We start from the raw sequence: 18,272 nt of genomic DNA, 5'->3' as shown, positions 1-18,272 counted from the left end.
GAGTTCAGGTGCCCAACTTAGGGAGTTAGGACTTGGACTGAACACCTAAATTCAGGCTCTTAATTTTACCTTAAAAAATGGGCAGCTACAGGAGCAGAGCTAGGGCGCAGAAAATAAAAAAGTTAGGTTCTTAGCATAGCTTTTCATTACAAGGCTCCTAACTTAGGGCCTAAAGTTCATTTGCCTAGATGAAGGCACCTAAGTTAGGGAAGGCTCTGTGCAGGTGACTTTTCAGTCGAAAACTTAGGTCCCTAAATTCTTAAAATTTAGGAGCCAAACTTTTTTTTTTTTTTTAAATTGACCCCTAGGAATCCAGCAGAATGCTTGCCTCTACTCCCTAGTTTATTGTAAACCAGTACGATAAGACCTGGTCTTGAGCATCGGTATATTAAAAGAACTTAAATAAATAAATAAAATAAAATACTAGATGAGATCATGGCAAAGGCTTACTTAAGGATTATTTTGTTTTAAGTTTTGCCTAGCAATTGTGTTTCATTGTCTGCACTAAGGCAGTGCATCTCCAAGGACTTTTTAAATAAGCTAACCCTTTGTATTCGTTTAGAGCGGTCTCCTGGTGCCAACAAGAGTGGAACCAGGCTGCCGGCGCTTAACGCTTAAAAATGGAGACAGAGCAGCTTTTAAACTAGGGGAACGCCGTCAGTCACTCGGACGCACATGGATCAGAGGGATGCATCTTCCAAAGATATCTAGAAAACAGGAGAGAGAGAATATCCCAGTAGAGAGGTTGTGGGCCCATTCGGCGATGAAGTACTGGAGCCACTGAAGAATCCGCTTTAGCCTGTCTTGCTCCATGAAAGCAATGAAGCTGTGGCGACGTACACTTTAATTGCTGTGAATGCCCTAAATTCCCTAAAATGCCGGCATCTTGGGCCTCAAGGGCCTGGCCGAGTTTTGCCTTCCAAGAGCCTCCAAGGCTTTGATTCCCCTAGGCCTCTGACTTAACTTTTCCAAATCTTCCCCAAATAGTAGGCCTCCTTTGAATGGTAACCTACAAACGGCGAGTCTTGGATACAGAATCTGCCACCCAATTATGCAGCCAAAAGGCGCCTCCTGCCTGCTGCCCCTGAGGTCATTCGGATGAGAACATGCACAGCACCAGCCAAAAACGCTAGGCTCTTCCCTCCCCGGGAGCTGCTGAACCCAGCATGCTACCGCTCAAGCAACACAGCCGCCACAGACGGCAGCCTGAGGAGCCACGGTGTTAGCTGGAAAGGCTGGTTTTAAAATAGCCCCCGTTTTTCTGTATCGAGGGTCCTTCAAAGCTGTCCCGTCTAACTGGTACCATTGTTTTGTGGGTTAAGCACTGAATGGGCAGGGCGTCCACCCTGGGAATTCTCAGATTGCTCCTTTCTTCTAACAGCAAAGGGGTAGCTCTTACTCACGATTCCACCTCGCTTTAAACCTCCCTGGGGGGGGGGGGGGGGGGGAGACGACCCATTCTATCAATATCATGCCCTGTAAGACTGGACTGTAGGGGAAAGGAGACCTCTGAATTCCTTGTAGGATCGGATCACTTTCCATCTGGTCCCTCAGCCTTAGTCCCTGAAATTCTGAGAGCGGCCATTTTCTTACAAATCAGGACCGACGTTTCTTCTCTGTGGAACAGTCCTACTCTCAAGGATTCCTCGTCCCGTGAAGAATGGGTCCCGTCTTCTGGGCTAAGACTCTTCCCCCCTGAAACAGATCCCGCCAAGGATTCCTGTGTAAGGCTCTGCATGGAGGAGGCTGAAGCCTTTAAAGCAGCTGGGAAGGGGGCCACCGGGTACAAGAGGCACCATGCCAGGTGCATAAGGAGCACAAACCTCAGGTGGAAGGGCTTCGAGCTCCTGTGGGGCTGAATCTGCCCAAGGCTGGCGAGTGAATCCCCTCCCTGCTGAGGAGGCGGCGCCAAGGGAGGTAAATTGCGAGGGAGCTGCAGGCTTTCTGCCCCTAAATTTGCTCCTGTCTGCTGCTCTCAAGGAAGAGTTCTGGTGCTGGGAAGCTCCTATTTTGCGGGGACAAGGAGAGCGTTAATTCTTCTTTTTAAATAAACAATGCAGACAGAAAGATAAGAAGATGGTCAGAATCCACCTGGAGCTGCAGGTCGCACCCCCGTGGTGTCTATTAAGCACGGCGCTCCCTGTAACTCCCCCACCTTTTTTTTTTTTTTTTTTTTTAATAAGCTGCAATAAGTGCTGCAGGCTGCCATGGGGAGGGACCTGGGCTCGATTCTTGGGTCAGCCCATGTGTTCGTAGCCCATGGGCGGGGGAGAACTCATCAGGCAATGGCGATACCTAGCAGGACTCTGGAGAAAGGCCTAGTGCATGGCCCCTGCTCTAAAGCGAGTTAAAAGCAGGATATAAAACCCTGGGGCGGCTGGACCTGGATAAATGTCAGCCCACCAAGTAAAATGCAGGCACCGTCTTGGGTTCTGCTCACAAATCAGTGAGAAGGTTTGCTGCAAAATTCGAAGATTTATAGTGATGCAAACATTTTTGTGCTGTGGCCCCCGGGCCTAGATGGAGACCACTGGCTCATTTCGCATACGTCACCTTTTGAAGTCCACACTGACCTGAATTTGAATCATCGACCTGGAGGTGAAAAGCTGGGTAAGGCAATGATAATTTCCCTGAGCCATTAAGCACTTAAAATGATTACATCAACTTCTGAATGCAAGCAGTGCAACACATTTGAACTGATTAAGAATCTATTAAAATAAAACTGTGCTCAATTAATATCACTTTGCACCATGATGGATGCACCATGTCTTAAATAAATCTACCCTGACAACATGGGTAACTAAGAATTTCTTCAGTGCAAGGAAATGCAGCTTCTCCACAATTCCAAACTCTGCGATTATTTTGTATTATGTTCTCTAATTATTTCATGTCTGCTCCCTTGGCTCCATAAAACAGCATAAAATGTTGCCACCGTGATAAAAATGCTCGTTTTAGTTTCAGATGGTATGGGAAAAGCGGCGGAGAAATTAAATTACAGGCTCCTGTTTAAGGTAAGCGAGCGCATTTTCAGACGCATCGCCTTGCGTTCTGCACTACAGCACAAAACCCGTGCAAAGCTGCACTGCCCCCCCCCCCTAGCAGAGGTCTGGCTAAGCCGAGATGGGGTTTCGGATCTTATTACCCCCGCGCCTGTGTGCAGAAGCCATGCTCTCCAGGCTTTTGGATAACGTAAACCTAACCACTTGGCCTCCAGACTCACGGTTCAGAGGATTAAACCCAAAAGGGGTATCCAGTGCTGATTTTCTGTTCAAAGAAGCGCCAACGCCTAGGCCTTGAGTTTCAAAATGCTTGCAGTGCTGGGATGGGGGCGGCTGTGGCTCTTATTCCACCAGCCTCCAAAAATATCAGGTCTCCCCCCCCCCATCCCACCGGCCGCCAACCCCCCCCCTCCCCCAGTTGGCAGGGGCTCATCCCGCCAGCTGCCAAAGACAGGAGGCTGCCGCTGCCCACCCACCTGACCCCCTGCGGGAAGATAGGGAGACAGGAGGAGAAAAGGCCTGGGTTGTGGGTGGTAAAGGAAAGATCCTCAGAGGCAAAACACACACACACACACACACGCACCCTCCACCCGGCACCTTTTGTTTCCTCACAGACCTCTCTCCCCTGTCTTTAGTATCAGACTCAGGAGTCCTTGCAACGAAATGGGGTGCAAGGAATCAGAATCAGCGAACTGGAAAACTGCACTAGAACCTGCAGGGCCTGCTATTTCACAGGCAATTATCTCCTCTCCCCTTCCCGGGGACTGAAACCAGGCAGGCTAGAGGGGGGACCTGCGTGTGGACTGGGCAAAAATGTGTTGATTTAACAGCCTTTCACTCTAGAGAAAACATTACAGCTCAATGCTTCACGTGTTATTTTTCAAAAGTAATTTTGGCCTCATTCAAAAAAAAAAAAACCCAAAAACTATTTTTATAGTTTGCAAAAGAATCACAAAAAAAAAAAAAAAAGCTCCTTCAGCCCTGCATGTAAGCTAACCTTTTCCCCCTCAGCAGTTACCAGCAGGTGGTGCATGCGCTCCCAGACCGGAGAGCTCCTGTCTGGCCTGGATCCCTGAACACGCTGGACACAATCGGCAGAGCTGCCGAGCAGCGCCGGACACTCGCAGCACCCGTACAGCACAATAAGAGTACGCAGCAAGCTTGAATGGTCGTAATATATCAGCAACAAACCCCCCAAAAACCACAGGCTCCTGCTCTGGGATGTCTGGATACTTCTCATCACATTACAATTTATACTCTTAGAATAAATGTTATTACTGCTGTCATCATTTGTGTAGACAGAGATTGATGCACCGGGTTTATTACTGCGGTATGTCCAAGGTGACCAGACAGCTCCCTGGCATCTGAGCCAGTCCTGGTTTTAACCCTTTCGTATCCAGGGACCTGGGGCAAACCGGACCTAGGAGTTCACAGGCGGAAAGGGGGTGAGAAAGCAGGGCTGGATGAGCCTGGCGCTGACAAACGTGGGAGTTGTACATCTGCACTTAAACACCGGGGCCTACGCTATCCTTTTTCTGAGGCTTGTATTAAAGTTCTTTTTACCGTAACAGTTTCACTCAGCAAAAAAAAAAAAAAGTTTAATATAGAATTAAAATCCATAATTGATTGCAAAAGTGACGTCAATATTCACGAGGAGCTGGGGAAAAGGCCCCGGGCGGGTGCAGGAGGAGACACCAGAGCCTCGCCTTCTTTTCTGAATGTAGCAATTTCCCCTACAATATAATAATACCCAGTTTAGGAAAGTGGTAGGAATTCATATTTCACGGCAATCTGGTGTGTGTTGTGTGTGTGTGTGTGTGTGTGTGGGGGGGGGGTTAACTAAGTGGAGGGCAAGAACCTTTATCGCTTTTAAAAGATTCTCCTTAAGAAAATGCATTTCAAATATTAAAAAAAAAAAATTTAAAAAGAGAGAGAAGGAGCAGCCTGTGGATGCAAATCTTTTCTTTATTTTACTTGCCTGCACCGATCACATCATCCGAAAGCGCTTAGCACTCAGGGGAAGAGCTCCCCCCCCCCCCAGAAATCCTCTTACTGCCAAAGCACGGCTCCGAGAGGTCAGCAGAAGTGGGGTTAACAGCAGCCTTAAGAGGAGGGCTCCCTTCAGCAGCCCTTCCAGAGCAGCGGGGACCCTGGGAAGCTTCAGAGCTGCTGCTGCTGCTGTTGCCAAGGACAAGCGGCACGAGCGGGACCAAGGCTGCCAGGCTGACAGGCACCTGATGGGACCCGGACGCTTTGGAAATGAACGAGCAGGCAAGGTGGGGCTGGGTTTCCTTTCATCGTTACTGAACCGCTGCTAGGGAGCAGCAAAGCCGGGTGGCATATCCCACGGCCGGCTAGCGGGGGGGGGGAGGGGGGGGGGGGAGAAGGGCCCGGAAAGTTTGGGAGACGCTAACAGCTCCATTCACGGTAGGTACAGAAGGACGCGGACACCACCGGAGCATCTGGACGAAAGTGACTGCGGAGAAAAACGACAGACGCTCCGACGCTGAACGGCAGCTGAAGGTAAACCAATTCCTGTTTTATGGCACAAACTTTACAGAGAGTGTTTCTGACAGATGTAGCACTGGTTCTTTTGCCAGGCATTTCCCTTAACGTTAGAGGACGGATGATGGCACTTGGAAAAGGCAGCACACAAGCTCAGTCGAGATCACTCTTGTTTGCGGTGCATCAGGACAGTTGTGGCTCCGTGCTGGGGGGGACTGATTAAGGCACAGCTGCAGGCAAAACCCGGGAATTCTCTATTAAAAAAGAGTGGCTGCTTTAATGAACCATTTTTGGCTGCTTTCCTGAATGCCAGCTCTCAACGTGTGCCAAAAAAAAAAAAGTGGGAGATGTATAGAACAGCCTAACGTGGGAGGGGGTGAATTGTACAAGTGTGGGGAGTCATTTTCAAGAGCAGGGGGCATTTGTGGGCACCTGTTGCTCGGGGGCCAGTGGAATTAAATAACTGTATAGCTGTGTTACACAATGACATAGGGGGGTCCAGCACATTCAAACACTGACTGCCTGAAACCCTGTATGTGGTAATCCAGGGAGGAAGGAGCGCATTTTCAGCCGGCTCTGCAGAAGAAGAACAAACGCCTTCCGAACCCTGAATGCGGCGATGACCAGACCGGCATGTAGCGAGGTCATCACATCCAGCGGCATCTTTTCCCTTCTGAACTGACCCGACTGCAGTCCTACGCTTTCAAAGCCCAGGCAAGAGTCCCCAAAACTTTACGCGAAGTGTCACGGCACGAGCCACAAGATGATGTGGTCTCAGGTCAAGAGACGGACACGTGGGTGGAACCAGGCCTGGCGCAGCCACTGCCCCGGAAGGAGCGGATATAAAACAGGCAAAAAAATCCCCAAATAGTTGCACGTGAGGGCTCCTGGGGCCAAATCCCGGTCCTGGTTCCAAACTGAACTGGAGATCCGGGTCCAAAAAAAAATAAATAAAAATTTACAGCACTACCGTGGAGAGCCGAGATGAGCTTAAGTGGGCCCGCAGCTGACCTGTGACTCTGCCCGGCACGAGTATTTACATCCTTAATGAAAACACACCAGATGGAAAAGACCACACTTTTTTTTTTCCACCAGACTTGAAACGGAGCTTTGCCAGGTTCATTCAAAGAAAAAAAAAGCAAGACTTTCAAGGGGAGGAGAAGCCAAGAAAGGCACCTGAATGAAAAAGGGGAGCTGTTTCTTCTCATTCTCTGGGTTTCCAGAAACTGGGGCACATCGGTATAACTGGTGCGGACAAATACGTTACATTTGTAGCGCCTGCTGTAATTAATGCATATTATCTACATATTTTAAAATGTGTATACAGCTAGGGAATCTGGTTCTAAACAGCAGGCGCACTGGGACTTCTGGCAGGATTTACATACGTGGGGTGGATGCACATTCTAAGAAATCTCTAACATGCACCCCTCCCCCTCAATCCAGATGTGGGAGAACAGAGCCCTGGGGGGACTGACAGATGTGCACACCTATTGTTCCTAACCTACCCATTTTCTTAATTCATAAAACGAGCACAAGCCACTTCCTTTCTTTTGGTAGTGAATTTTGGTTTTTGTGAAGGGAGCGGGATGGGCCAGGCCTTGGGGAAACTGAGGTCCTTTCGTTTATCCACAGGACAGGCAGCAGGGCAAGTGCGGGTTTCTCCCACCCTCTGCCCCGAATCAGATCCAGGGTGGGGTGCGGATTGCACCTCCAAAGGGTGCAATCAACCTCCATTTTCAAGTGAAGGTTCCCAGAGGCCCATACTGTCTCCTGTATTTTGAAATTGTCTGACTGAACGTATGTAGGGGAGAGGCGAAAAACAGTTTGTTCGTTCATCAGAGTAGGAAAAAAAAGTGGCTACTCGAGCCACGGACGCATCGCAAGTCTGACAGCATGTCATCGGCACAGCTAAATGTGTTCTGGCTCCAGCACGTCGCAGACATGTTTAGACCTCAGCTCGGCATCTGCCGTCTTATTACTGTGCAGGGTCAGACAGCCACCGGGCTTCACCAAAAATGCTCTGTGCGCTCTACATACAGAAGGCGGTCAGAACTGGAACAAACCGCATGGCAGCCGCCAGTGTTAAAGGGTCCACGGAACGTGGACGCATCACCTCCTCTCTCAGTGGGTCTTCAGGGCGGTTTCGATAAACCAGCCGACATGCAAAAGGTTCGTTCTAGGCTTCCAAACTTTGCCCCTTGAGTGAGATCTGCCAACACTTTTGGCAGCTCTGCAGCGTGGCCATAAACCCATTTAGATAGACTGGTCTGAAACTTCCAGTATGGACAGAGCCGCTCCAAATACAGATTTCCCAGCAGGCGCACAGGTTTGGGGGCAGTAACGTTTCTGCCACACGGACCCGCGAGCCTTTCCCAGCGCTCCATGCAATGGCTCCACTGTTATCAGAAGGCAATGCAGGGACTGAGTCGGACCGGGCCTTATGCTCACAGACACCCCCCCACCCCCTGCATGGAACCCAGAGGCGGAGGGCCCTGTGAGGGCCACCACCTGGTCCTCCTCGGTCCCCGTGCTCCCTGAAACGGGGCTAGAGCCAGAGCACTGAGTCTGCAGAAGGGCAGCGAGTGAGAATCAAATGGGAGGCTCTGAGATGGAGCAGTAGGCGAGTCAGGGGGCGAGGGACAGCATGACCCCAGCAGTGCCCAGGAGCAGCAGAAGCAGATATCCATCCCGGACATTACTAGACAATGATGATCATTCATGCACAGACCTGCAGCTCTCCACAATAACAAGACAACAGGAGATGAATAGACAGGGTCTATCACACAGCGCACAGAGTACATCACAATGTACCGCAGACAGCCTGCAAGAACTCATTTCATAAGAACAGGACATACTGGGTCAGACCAAGGGTCCATCAAGCCAACAGTGGCCAATCCAAGACACAAGTACCCAAACATTAAATAAATCTCAAGCTACTATTGCTTATTAATTAATAGCGGTTTATGGATTTTTCCTCCAGGAACTTATCCAAACCTTTTTTAAACCCAGTTACACTAACTGCTGTAACCACAATGAATTCCAGAGCTTAACTATGCACTGATTGAAAAGGAATTTTATTCAATTTGTTTTAAATGAGCTACTTGCTAACTTCATAGAATGCCCCCTAGTCCTTCTATTATCCGAAAGAGTAAATAACCGATTTATATTAACCTGTTCAAGTCCTTTCATGATTTTGTAGATGTCTAGCATATCCCCCTCAGTCGTCTCGTCTCCAAACTGAAGAGCCCTAACCTCTTCAGCCTTTCCTCATAGGGCAGCCATTCCATGCCCCTTATTTTGGTTGCCCTTCTCTGCACTTTCTCCAGTGCAGCTATAACCTTTTTGAGATGTGGCGACCAGAAATGCATGCAGTATTCAAGGTGCGGTCTCACCATGGAGCGATACAGAGGCATTATGACATTTTCCGTTCTATTAATCATTCCCTTCTTAATAATTCCTAACATTGTTTGCTTTTTTTTTTTTTTTGACTGCTGCAGCACACTGAGCTGATGATTTTAAAGTATTATCCACTATGATGCCTAGATCTTTTTCCTGGGTGGTAGCTCCTAATATGGAACCTAACATCATGTAACTACAGCAAGGGTTATTTTTCCCTATATGCATCACCTTGCACTTATCCACATTAAATTTCATCTGCCATTCAGTTTCATGGGGACAATCAGGGTATTTTATTTCTATTAGGCGTTCCGTACATTAAAGACTGTCCAAGTAATTCAGAAAGTTCTGAACGTGATAAAAATAAATTAACATTTTTTGGGGCCATTTCTGAATGATGAGGCGGCCCCCTCTGTTTAATCTGGATAAATGTCCTCGGTGTAATCAGGGTGGATCCAAGGAGTCGCGTTTCTTCCCAGATATGCTGAAATGCACGAACTGGGCTCAGAAAGCCAAGGCTGATGTTTAAAGTAAAATTATGATTCACCATCCCCCCGACATAGGAAACATTAAATTCCATACTGTACACTAGTCTCCTAGCTTGCGAGCTCAGCTGCTCTCCCCTCCCCACAGGATGGGCCGTAATGCACTTTGCTCCTCAAGCTGGGGATTAGCGTTAAGACCCTCACTGTTAATTGGAAGATTCTGCTATGCTCCAGGGAAGGCTGAGCAGAAGAAGAAGAAGAAAAAGTATCTTTTGGAAATAACCAGCTGGGCTGGCTCCTCACAGGACAATGCTGACCAGAACCAACGTGGTGGCATCGCCCAGCGCCAAAAGACCCCAGCCAAAAATGTTATTAAGGAAACAAAAGTAGGATCTGGGCAAAAGTACTTTCCAGTAGTAGATGGACAGCCATGTAAGAATAATATAGTAAAATTATTTGGTTTCTTCGTCTCCTCCTGCGGCTCAAATATATTAAAGTTTTACAGAACACCCTCTCCTGCCTGACGTGGGAAAAAAAAATCTGTGAGAGGGAGAAAGGATAAAAAGAGCATGCAGGCAACGGATAAAAGAGAAGGGTGATGAGAAAAAGAGTGGAGAGACAGAGAGGGAGGGATAAGCCTGGAGTGAGAGAGGGAAGAGGCTTCTTCACAAAATAACATTTGGGCATAGGAGAGCTTCAGTGTGATGGGGGAGAAAGGAGATTTTAATGGGGGATCTCTGCCCTAGGGTACCAGCTCGAGAGACACACAAACAACGGACCATGCTAGAGGGGGAACCGGGTCGCTCCCTGTTAATCAGATTCTCCCCTTTGCCTCCCAGTCGCCACCGCAAATACTAATGCCGACTGCAGATCTCTCTCTATACCAGGAAACAGAGACAGACAGCTGGACGTGGGTTAAAGAATTAATGCCAAGGTGTTACATTATTTAGACATGGATTTTTTTTTTAATTTTTCTATAAAACCTGCAATGCTCATAGCTGCTCGAGCAGGAAAGCTGCAGGTAGTCCTTGAAAACTTGGGTCTCCAGCAGTCACAATACAAGGGAGAAGGTGAACAGCTAGATGTGCTTCTCATCACTGCACTGTCCAATCTCTCTGCACAACTGGATCTTAACATTGTTGACCATGCAGTCTGACAACATCAGCATCCAGAACTAATGAAGCTGTAAATGAAATGCATACAAAAAAAAAAAAAAAATCACACACACAGAACTTTATACACACAGCAGGAGCTCATCAGGTATTTTGCAATATCGAAACATTTTTATAAACCAAATTATTGGCTTAACAGGGAAATCCACTGGTTAATCTATCAACGGACTTACACATAACCCGGCCACTGAAAGAAAATACCCAACTAACCGCAATCTATAAGGGTCACACTGCATCAGTCCTAGTTTTTCGGAGCTGCAAGCCTAGAACTGGCTCAATATGTGCCTAATGGATGGGAGCTGTGTCTGGGGTCAGCACATGAAATTACACCAAGGGAATGGATCCCGCATCCATGAAAGAAATCTACATTTGCATGCACGCACCGGGAGCCCCATTCAAGCTGGAATACAAAAGTGCTTTTCAAAACGGATGTGTTCTGATGCAAAGTCCAACGGTCAAATAAAAAGAATGAGTGCCAAAAGGAAAAGGTAACCCCCCAGGTATTCCTATAGGAGGGTAAAAGTGGCGGGTGACGATCTTCAGACAGGGTAAAAGGCTTTCGAAAATGGCTCCTTCCCCACCATGAAAGCCACCGCGCTGGCCACTCTCACTGTGTGTGATCTTTCCCTCTGAATGAAGCCCAAAACCCAGACTGATTTAATCAGAACTTAAAACAGCTATGAAAATAAAAACAAAAAACAGAGGATGTGCACTTCCTTACATCAATTGCTCGAATGTCAGCCAAAAGAAAAAATGACGCCAGTTAGTTAGTCGGGCAACAATAAAATGTCATTTTTTTTATTTACCAATTACAGGTTGAGGGATGTACAGATCAAGCACACAGTGAATCCTGAGGGGAAGGGAACGAGACATCTAAGATTTCATTGCGCTCAAGAAAGGAGCAGAAGAGGTACCCGTGAACGCGACAGTACATTACAGCGCTGGGTAGAACCGGTTTCTGGGATGGCCAATGGCTACTGAACCAGGACGACGGGCACCCGTTTATCCACACTGCGAACGACTCTCAAAGAAAGCCAAACTGGAAGAAAACGCTATGCCGGACAGAGAAACTGCAAGCTGATTTAACCCTGCGAAGACCGCGCGTGGACCCAGCCATGGCTCAAACAAGCATCTATATAACGGTGCTTTGGTTCCTGTTTTGTTTTAAACACTGAATGAGGCTGCAAAAGCCCACTTAATCCACAGCTGTTTTCTCAATTTCTTACACAGCTATCGCTTCTTTTTTTTTTTTTTTTTTTTTAAAGCATATACATGTAATTTTGAAAACAAGAAAAAAGAAAATTCAGAAAGGAAGTGATAATAAAAGTAACAAAAATAAAAACATTTTGGCACTGAACCCAACCAGTACCCATCCATGCTACTTTTACAGCTGCACCTTTAACATGGAGGTTTACACAAGGACGGCACCACCTGTTCTGTACAACATCACCTCTTTTGACCTAAATGGCTCGGAGCTGTGCAACACAAGTGTGCCATTAAGCCTGGCTGACACATCAGACGAGCAGCAGAGTTATATTATCAGCCTCTTCCTATCGTGCCTCTATACTATTTTACTCTTCCCAATTGGCATTTTAGGGAATGCTTTGATTCTGGTTGTGAATATCAGTTTCCGTGAAAAGATGACCATCCCAGACCTTTACTTCATCAACCTTGCAGCTGCTGACCTCATCTTGGTGGCCGACTCTCTCATTGAAGTCTTTAACCTGAACGAGAAGTACTACGATATCACCGCCCTCTGCACCTTCATGTCCTTATTCCTGCAGATCAACATGTACAGCAGCATCTTCTTCCTCACCTGGATGAGCTTTGACCGGTACATTGCACTCGCACGGGTGCTGAAGTCCAACCTCTTTCGGACTATGGATCATGCCCGGCTCAGCTGCGGCCTCATCTGGATGGCTTCCATCTCGGCTACACTAGTGCCTTTTACAGCTGTACAGCTCCAGCACACTAAAGACGCCTACTTCTGCTTTGCCAATGTCAGAGAGATCCAGTGGGTAGAGATAACTCTAGGGTTCATCATCCCCTTTGTGATTATTGGGCTTTTCTACTCATTAATCATCCGTGTCCTTAGGAAGGCTCACAAGCACAAGAGCCTTCGGCCTCGTCGACAGAAGGCGCTGAGGATGATACTGGTGGTAGTCCTCGTGTTCTTCATCTGCTGGCTACCTGAAAATGTCTTCATTAGCATCGGTCTCCTTCAAAGGAACGAAGACGCCAATTCCAGCAATCAGTCTTTCATGCACAGTCATCCTTTGACCAGGCACATTGTGAACCTGGCAGCATTTTCCAACAGTTGTTTAAACCCCATTATCTACAGCTTTTTGGGGGAAACCTTCAGAGAAAAGCTGCGAATGTACTTCAGACAGAAAAGGAACGTGTCTGCCTTGAACCAGTTCTGCCATGCCGCAGTGAAATCTGTTATTCCTGACACCTCAGAGCATTCTGACGTTAGATATAACAGCGAGGTATAATGACGAGAGACAGCAGAGAGATGGCACATTTATAAATATGGAAGGAAAAAAGTATCCACTATACAAATAAAAGTAGAAGTTTAACCAGAACGTGTTTTGATGTTGACGTCAATGTGCAAATGAAACGACCATAGGAAAAGCCTTATTTTAATTGGGCTAAGTAGTATGACAGGTAATCCCTTTAAGGCTTAGTTTTCAGGTGAATAGTAATGAGGATGTTAGTGTTTAGATTACACCCAAAAACCAGCTTGGAAAACAACAAATGGGGCTAAATAACGTGCATGATGTGTGATGGGCGCATACCATGTGACTGAGCTCAGACCCTTAACATGGCTTGTCAGAACTGTATTTTAAACTGCACGAAAATTAACAGAGCTCATGCTTAAAGGAACGCTGGACTTGACACACTTTTAGAGAGGCTGCCTGCCAGATAATCTAAATCTGAAGAGTTTTGTCTAATACCTCTCCTTTAAGATCAAAATTGACAAGGTTTGTATATCTTAACCAGGATGGGGCAGCTCCTCTTTAAGGAGCCGCGATGTTGCACTATCACCAGATGCTGCTCATCGGTTCCAGGAAGCAAAACTATAAAAACCAAATTTACTCATTTCCAGCACTTTAAACAGATTTAAGCTTCCTGGCTTCTGAAGTAAAACTTGCTAACTGATTAAATCAGTCTGAAGTGTTGGAATAAATGCCAATCGGTTTTACATTTCTTTAGCTGCGGCCCACACGTTGGTGGATCAGTTTATAAGCCGACTGATTTTAGGGCACACCTGGCAGACTTATCCAATCCTGAGGCTCTCTGTGAAGGAGCAAGGATTTATGCAACTGAAACATTTTGCAAAACTGTAACTGAAGGAAGACAGAGATGCCATTTTATCACCAGGACAGAAAAAGGACCGAGTTTAGAAAGAGTTCAGAGCTAGTTTTTAATTAAAAAAACATTGTAAAACGACAGTTAAAACCTGGGATGCTTTGCCTGAGTTTATTTTGCTTGAAGCATACACAGGTAGCGCCAACACAAAGTCTGTAGTGAGAGCCGATTCATTTGCAGTGTTAGGATCCTGCGCCCACCATGAACCTAGATCAGAGGCCACGGGGCCACAGTGTGGCTCAGCATTCACGTTTCCCCAAGGTTGCGGAGTGGGCAGTCGTGCCAGGTTCATTTCTAAAGACTGGTCATGCAGAGACCATGACTGCTTCAGAATCTGTTCATGAAATTATTAGATCTTGCTCATACCATAGAGCTAACTATACAAAAATAGACTGTATTAATGCTTTTTATGTCTCCGAAAGTAGACTCTATAAAGATACTTTTAGGTTCATCAAACCTGAGTTAAGCACACCTGATATTTGTCTTTAAGGTTTATAATCATCAGTCACTTATTTAAGATGTGTTATTATTTTTCTATTTTTGTTTGTTTTTTTACTGATCGACAGTCACTTAACTTCCAAGGTGCTGTGTTATCTGCAGACTTCCTCGTAATGCTCGTTTCTTTTCTGCTCTGTGCCCGACACAAAGTTATAGTGTTCTGTACAAAACACAGCACCTCGGAAGTTAAGTGACTATTGATCAGTTTTTTGAAGTTAAGTGACTGTCGATCAGTATAAAGACAAACAAAAATAGAAAAACAACACCACATCTCAAATAAGTGACAGATGATTATAAATAAACCTTAAAGACAAATATCGGGTGTGTTTAACTCATGTTTGATGAACCTAAAAGTATCTTTATAGAGTCTACTTTCGGAGACATAAAAAGCATTATTACAGTCTATTTTTATATAGATAGCTCTATGGTATGAGCAAGATCTAATAATTTCATGTTTATTTAATTCTTGTACACATTGGGTTCTTTTGAAATCATCAAAATCTGTTCAGGCAGAGATCAGATAGGCAGCTGGAAGGATAGGGTAAAGAAAATGTCTCCATAGATGTATCTCAACTAGGTACTTCAGCTCACGGGGGCTGCTACAACGTTACAAGAGATGAAGGGTGTTAAAGAGATGACTGTATAGTTAAAGACTTGGGTATGCACTAACTCTCCTGCAGACCTAAATGTTTCATTGCACAATGACCCCCCTGCACTCTCTAATATTACTAACCGATAATAAGTTTACTTAAGTCAGTAATTCCATTCCAATCTACACAATTGAATTTGTGGTGTACGTTCTCTCATGTGGTTGTTAAAAATGTGAAGCTTCTTAACAGCATGGGTCTAATGAAACAGAAATAGTAAGCATCTCAGGGGGCCTTACCTAGGTGCACCCCAAATTTAACTGTCCAGTTGATCAACAGTGTCAGACCTAGTGATTCTACCTATGTTGTTCCCTACCCCTATGACTGGCCTCCTGATGCTCTATCACTTCAATCCAACTAAAATGAGAAACATCAATGCATGCTTCTCCATAACCAATAAAGCCACTTTACACCATGGTAATGCATCAAACAAATCCATTGCTGCCTATCAGAGGACAAAATACTGAATAGCCCATGCCTTAACATGGCTTTTCTTATGTTCAGGCTTTGAATGATAAATGAAATCAATTAAATCATTGGCTTTTACTAATCAAAGACAAATTTTTACTTCAAATACAAAAAAAAGCCACATTCATAATGTATTTTGGGAGCTGTGACTATTCCACATAGAAAAAGGATTATTCTAACAAGCACATTCTTGAGTTAGAGCTCAGGGCTGAGGAATTATTGATTAATCGCCTATTAAGTAATTTAACAACATCTCTCCTACAAACACGCAGTCTCTGCTCTCTGACATGACATAACAATAAGAGTAGACAAAAGCAGAAAAACACCAATTGGCCTATCCATTCTGCCCAATTATTCTTATCCACACTGCAAGGATATCTCCTAGCTGCCAACCACAGAAGTTTGACCACTTGCAGGATATTTTCTCCTTATCCAAATCAGTTTTTATTTTTTTCCCCTCATTGGTTCCCTATCACTCTGGGGAAATGTGCATACAAGATCCCATATTTAATCTAACACCAACCCCACCTTCACCTCAACACATCAATATCTTTTACCAGCAAGCTTTGTAAGATCTCAACTGCTACCAAAACTAGCTAGACTGTTGCTCAAACATCTGGCCTTGTTTTACAGTACCTAGTACCAACAATCTGCTGGCAACAACATGGTTGACTTCTGGAGGGTCGAAGTCTGCCAGTACCGACCTGGTGAGAGGCTCCATGGCCTGCAGTATCGCTAGGTCATAATACCTTTATCCGCCCTCTGTTTTATCCTATTCACATCTCCTCTTGCCTCTGCTCTTGAGGGAGTTTACAATACTGCAACCTCCCAACCTTGTTCCAATCACTGTCAGAGACTATGATAGTAGATAAGGACCATTAGGTCCATCTAATCTTCCCAAGGTCATCCTGGTACAGTTCATCTATCATAGAGCTCTTCTTCCTCCCAGGCATGCTCCCATGCTTTCTGAATTCCATTAGAATTGTTGTTTCTATCATCTTCAATTGAAGGCCAATCCGTGTATCTACCACTCTTTCAGTGAAGAAGGATTTCCTGATGTTTCTCCTTTTTGCCCCTGGAGCCTTATACTACAACTTCCTGTTCTAGAACATTATTTCCTCTGGAAAATGATTTCATTTTGTGTGATTTAGATCTTGGAGGTATCCAAATGGTTTTTTTTATCATATCCCCCCCCTCCCCCCATCTCTCTTCCTCCTCCTCTGTTTAAAAAAGATTTTTCTTCTACATTTAATAAAGAATCCATTCTTTAACCCCCTTTATATACAATGCCCCTGCAATGATTCTCCGGTCATATTCTGCTGCAGTGCATTTGAGAAACCTTTGGACACTCTACACATTCCTTTCATTGAAATCTCCCAACAAAAACACAAATGCACTTGGGTCCCAGAGGCCAAAACTTTGCTCACGTCACAAGCAATAACACTATCCAGGGGTCGTCTTTTCTTTTTATTTACCCTGGAGAAGAGGAGAAAGACGGCAATCTAAACAATCTGACCATATCCGAGACGATGATGCATTAAATAATGATCAACATTTATATGCTACAAAAGTTTACACCACAATGTGTTATTCGCAAAGTCTAATCCCCTTAAACATGGCCTCCTTATATAACAATAAAAGTCTCTGTACTGCTACAGCACTTAAGAGCCAAAGAAACAAATGGACTTGGCCTCTCGTTCTCCTTTCCATTGTAAAAGGCTCACGTCCTGTGCATGGAAACCTGTCAGATATTTGAATGTCTCTGGCCTATCTCCCCTATCTTGCCTTTCCTGTAGGGTAATCATGTTTAGGCCTTTAAGTCTATCCCCACATGCTTCAGAACTAAGATCACAGACCATTTTAGAAAGCCGCCCTCTGGACAAACTGCATCCTATTTATATTCTTTTGAAGGTGCGGTCTCCAGAATGAGATGAATCACAGATAGATAAAAGCTGCCCAGCCAGTAATGGGCAACGTTATCTAGGACTACTCACCTGTGGGCCTAGAGTTTTAAATATTGTGGATGCCACCCCCTCCACAGTTTGTCCTAATGCCATCTTCTGACATAGTCTCCAAGAGAGCCGATGTTTTAGAGGAAGATTTCCAACTTAAGTGGTTGGATTTGGCAGTCCCATCTGCCCCTGGGGCAAGCACAGATCATTTTGAGGGCTCTCGACATTCTACAATGACAATGTTGAGGAAACAAATACCTTAAATAAGATAAATAAGATATTTTTCAGAGGCCAACCAGGACTGTAACATTTGGCTGGCTGCGGGACGGCCCCACAAACAGCCGCACTTACCCCAAATGACATGGCCAGGATGCCGCTAGGCTGCTCCTCCTGCAGGCTTTCCAAGGTGTGCGCGCACAAGGCCCGCCACCCTTAAATGCCCCACGGCGGGAATCAGGACTGCAGGTGCTCACTGATGGTGAGTATTTAAAACCCCAGTTGCGCTTCTAAGCCTTGCCTCAGCATCAGGTCCTCCTGCCTAGCAGTCCGTGTTCCTACTTCCTCTTCTTGTGCCTTGCCTTGTCTCCTTTCTGTGCCTCGCCCTGTCCTGGTTGTCCATCTTGTGTCTCGACACTTCCTATCTGTTTCTGCCTGACCCCTGGCTCTGACCCTTGCTTGAAACCCGATTAATCTCTTGCCTGCTGCCTGGTACTTAACTTCTGCTACCAACTCAGACTACTCCTTTAGATTTCTGCCTGCCCCCGACCTTGGCCTGGAC

At 45.8% G+C, this 18,272-nt stretch overlaps 2 protein-coding genes and 1 long non-coding RNA gene across 6 annotated transcripts in view; 2 read left to right on the top strand and 1 right to left on the bottom strand.

The window, feature by feature from the left end:
* The window catches only part of C14H7orf50 (chromosome 14 C7orf50 homolog), a 132,157-nt gene that overhangs the window by 94,012 nt on the left and 19,873 nt on the right, over window positions 1-18,272 (bottom strand). The gene's annotated exons all lie outside the window — the stretch shown is intronic.
* On the top strand, window positions 5,142-11,775 carry LOC115075997. Its single transcript, XR_003852665.1, has 3 exons — window positions 5,142-5,275; window positions 5,437-5,522; window positions 11,373-11,775. It is a non-coding gene; the product is annotated as an uncharacterized LOC115075997 (long non-coding RNA).
* Window positions 11,856-13,082, top strand: GPER1 (G protein-coupled estrogen receptor 1). The gene has a single exon (XM_029577028.1). The coding sequence runs from the start codon at window positions 11,961-11,963 to the stop codon at window positions 13,050-13,052; it is 1,092 nt and encodes a 363-aa protein (XP_029432888.1). The 5' UTR covers window positions 11,856-11,960; the 3' UTR covers window positions 13,053-13,082.

This window comes from Rhinatrema bivittatum, chromosome 14 (assembly GCF_901001135.1).
Source record: "Rhinatrema bivittatum chromosome 14, aRhiBiv1.1, whole genome shotgun sequence".
Classification (NCBI taxonomy): domain Eukaryota; kingdom Metazoa; phylum Chordata; class Amphibia; order Gymnophiona; family Rhinatrematidae; genus Rhinatrema; species Rhinatrema bivittatum.
This window is presented reverse-complemented; position numbering and strand designations above follow the sequence as displayed.

Bases quoted from the DNA above. Each gene is read 5' to 3' on its own strand.
- GPER1 (XM_029577028.1), top strand. From the start codon at position 11,961: ATGGAGGTTTACACAAGGACGGCACCACCTGTTCTGTACAACATCACC.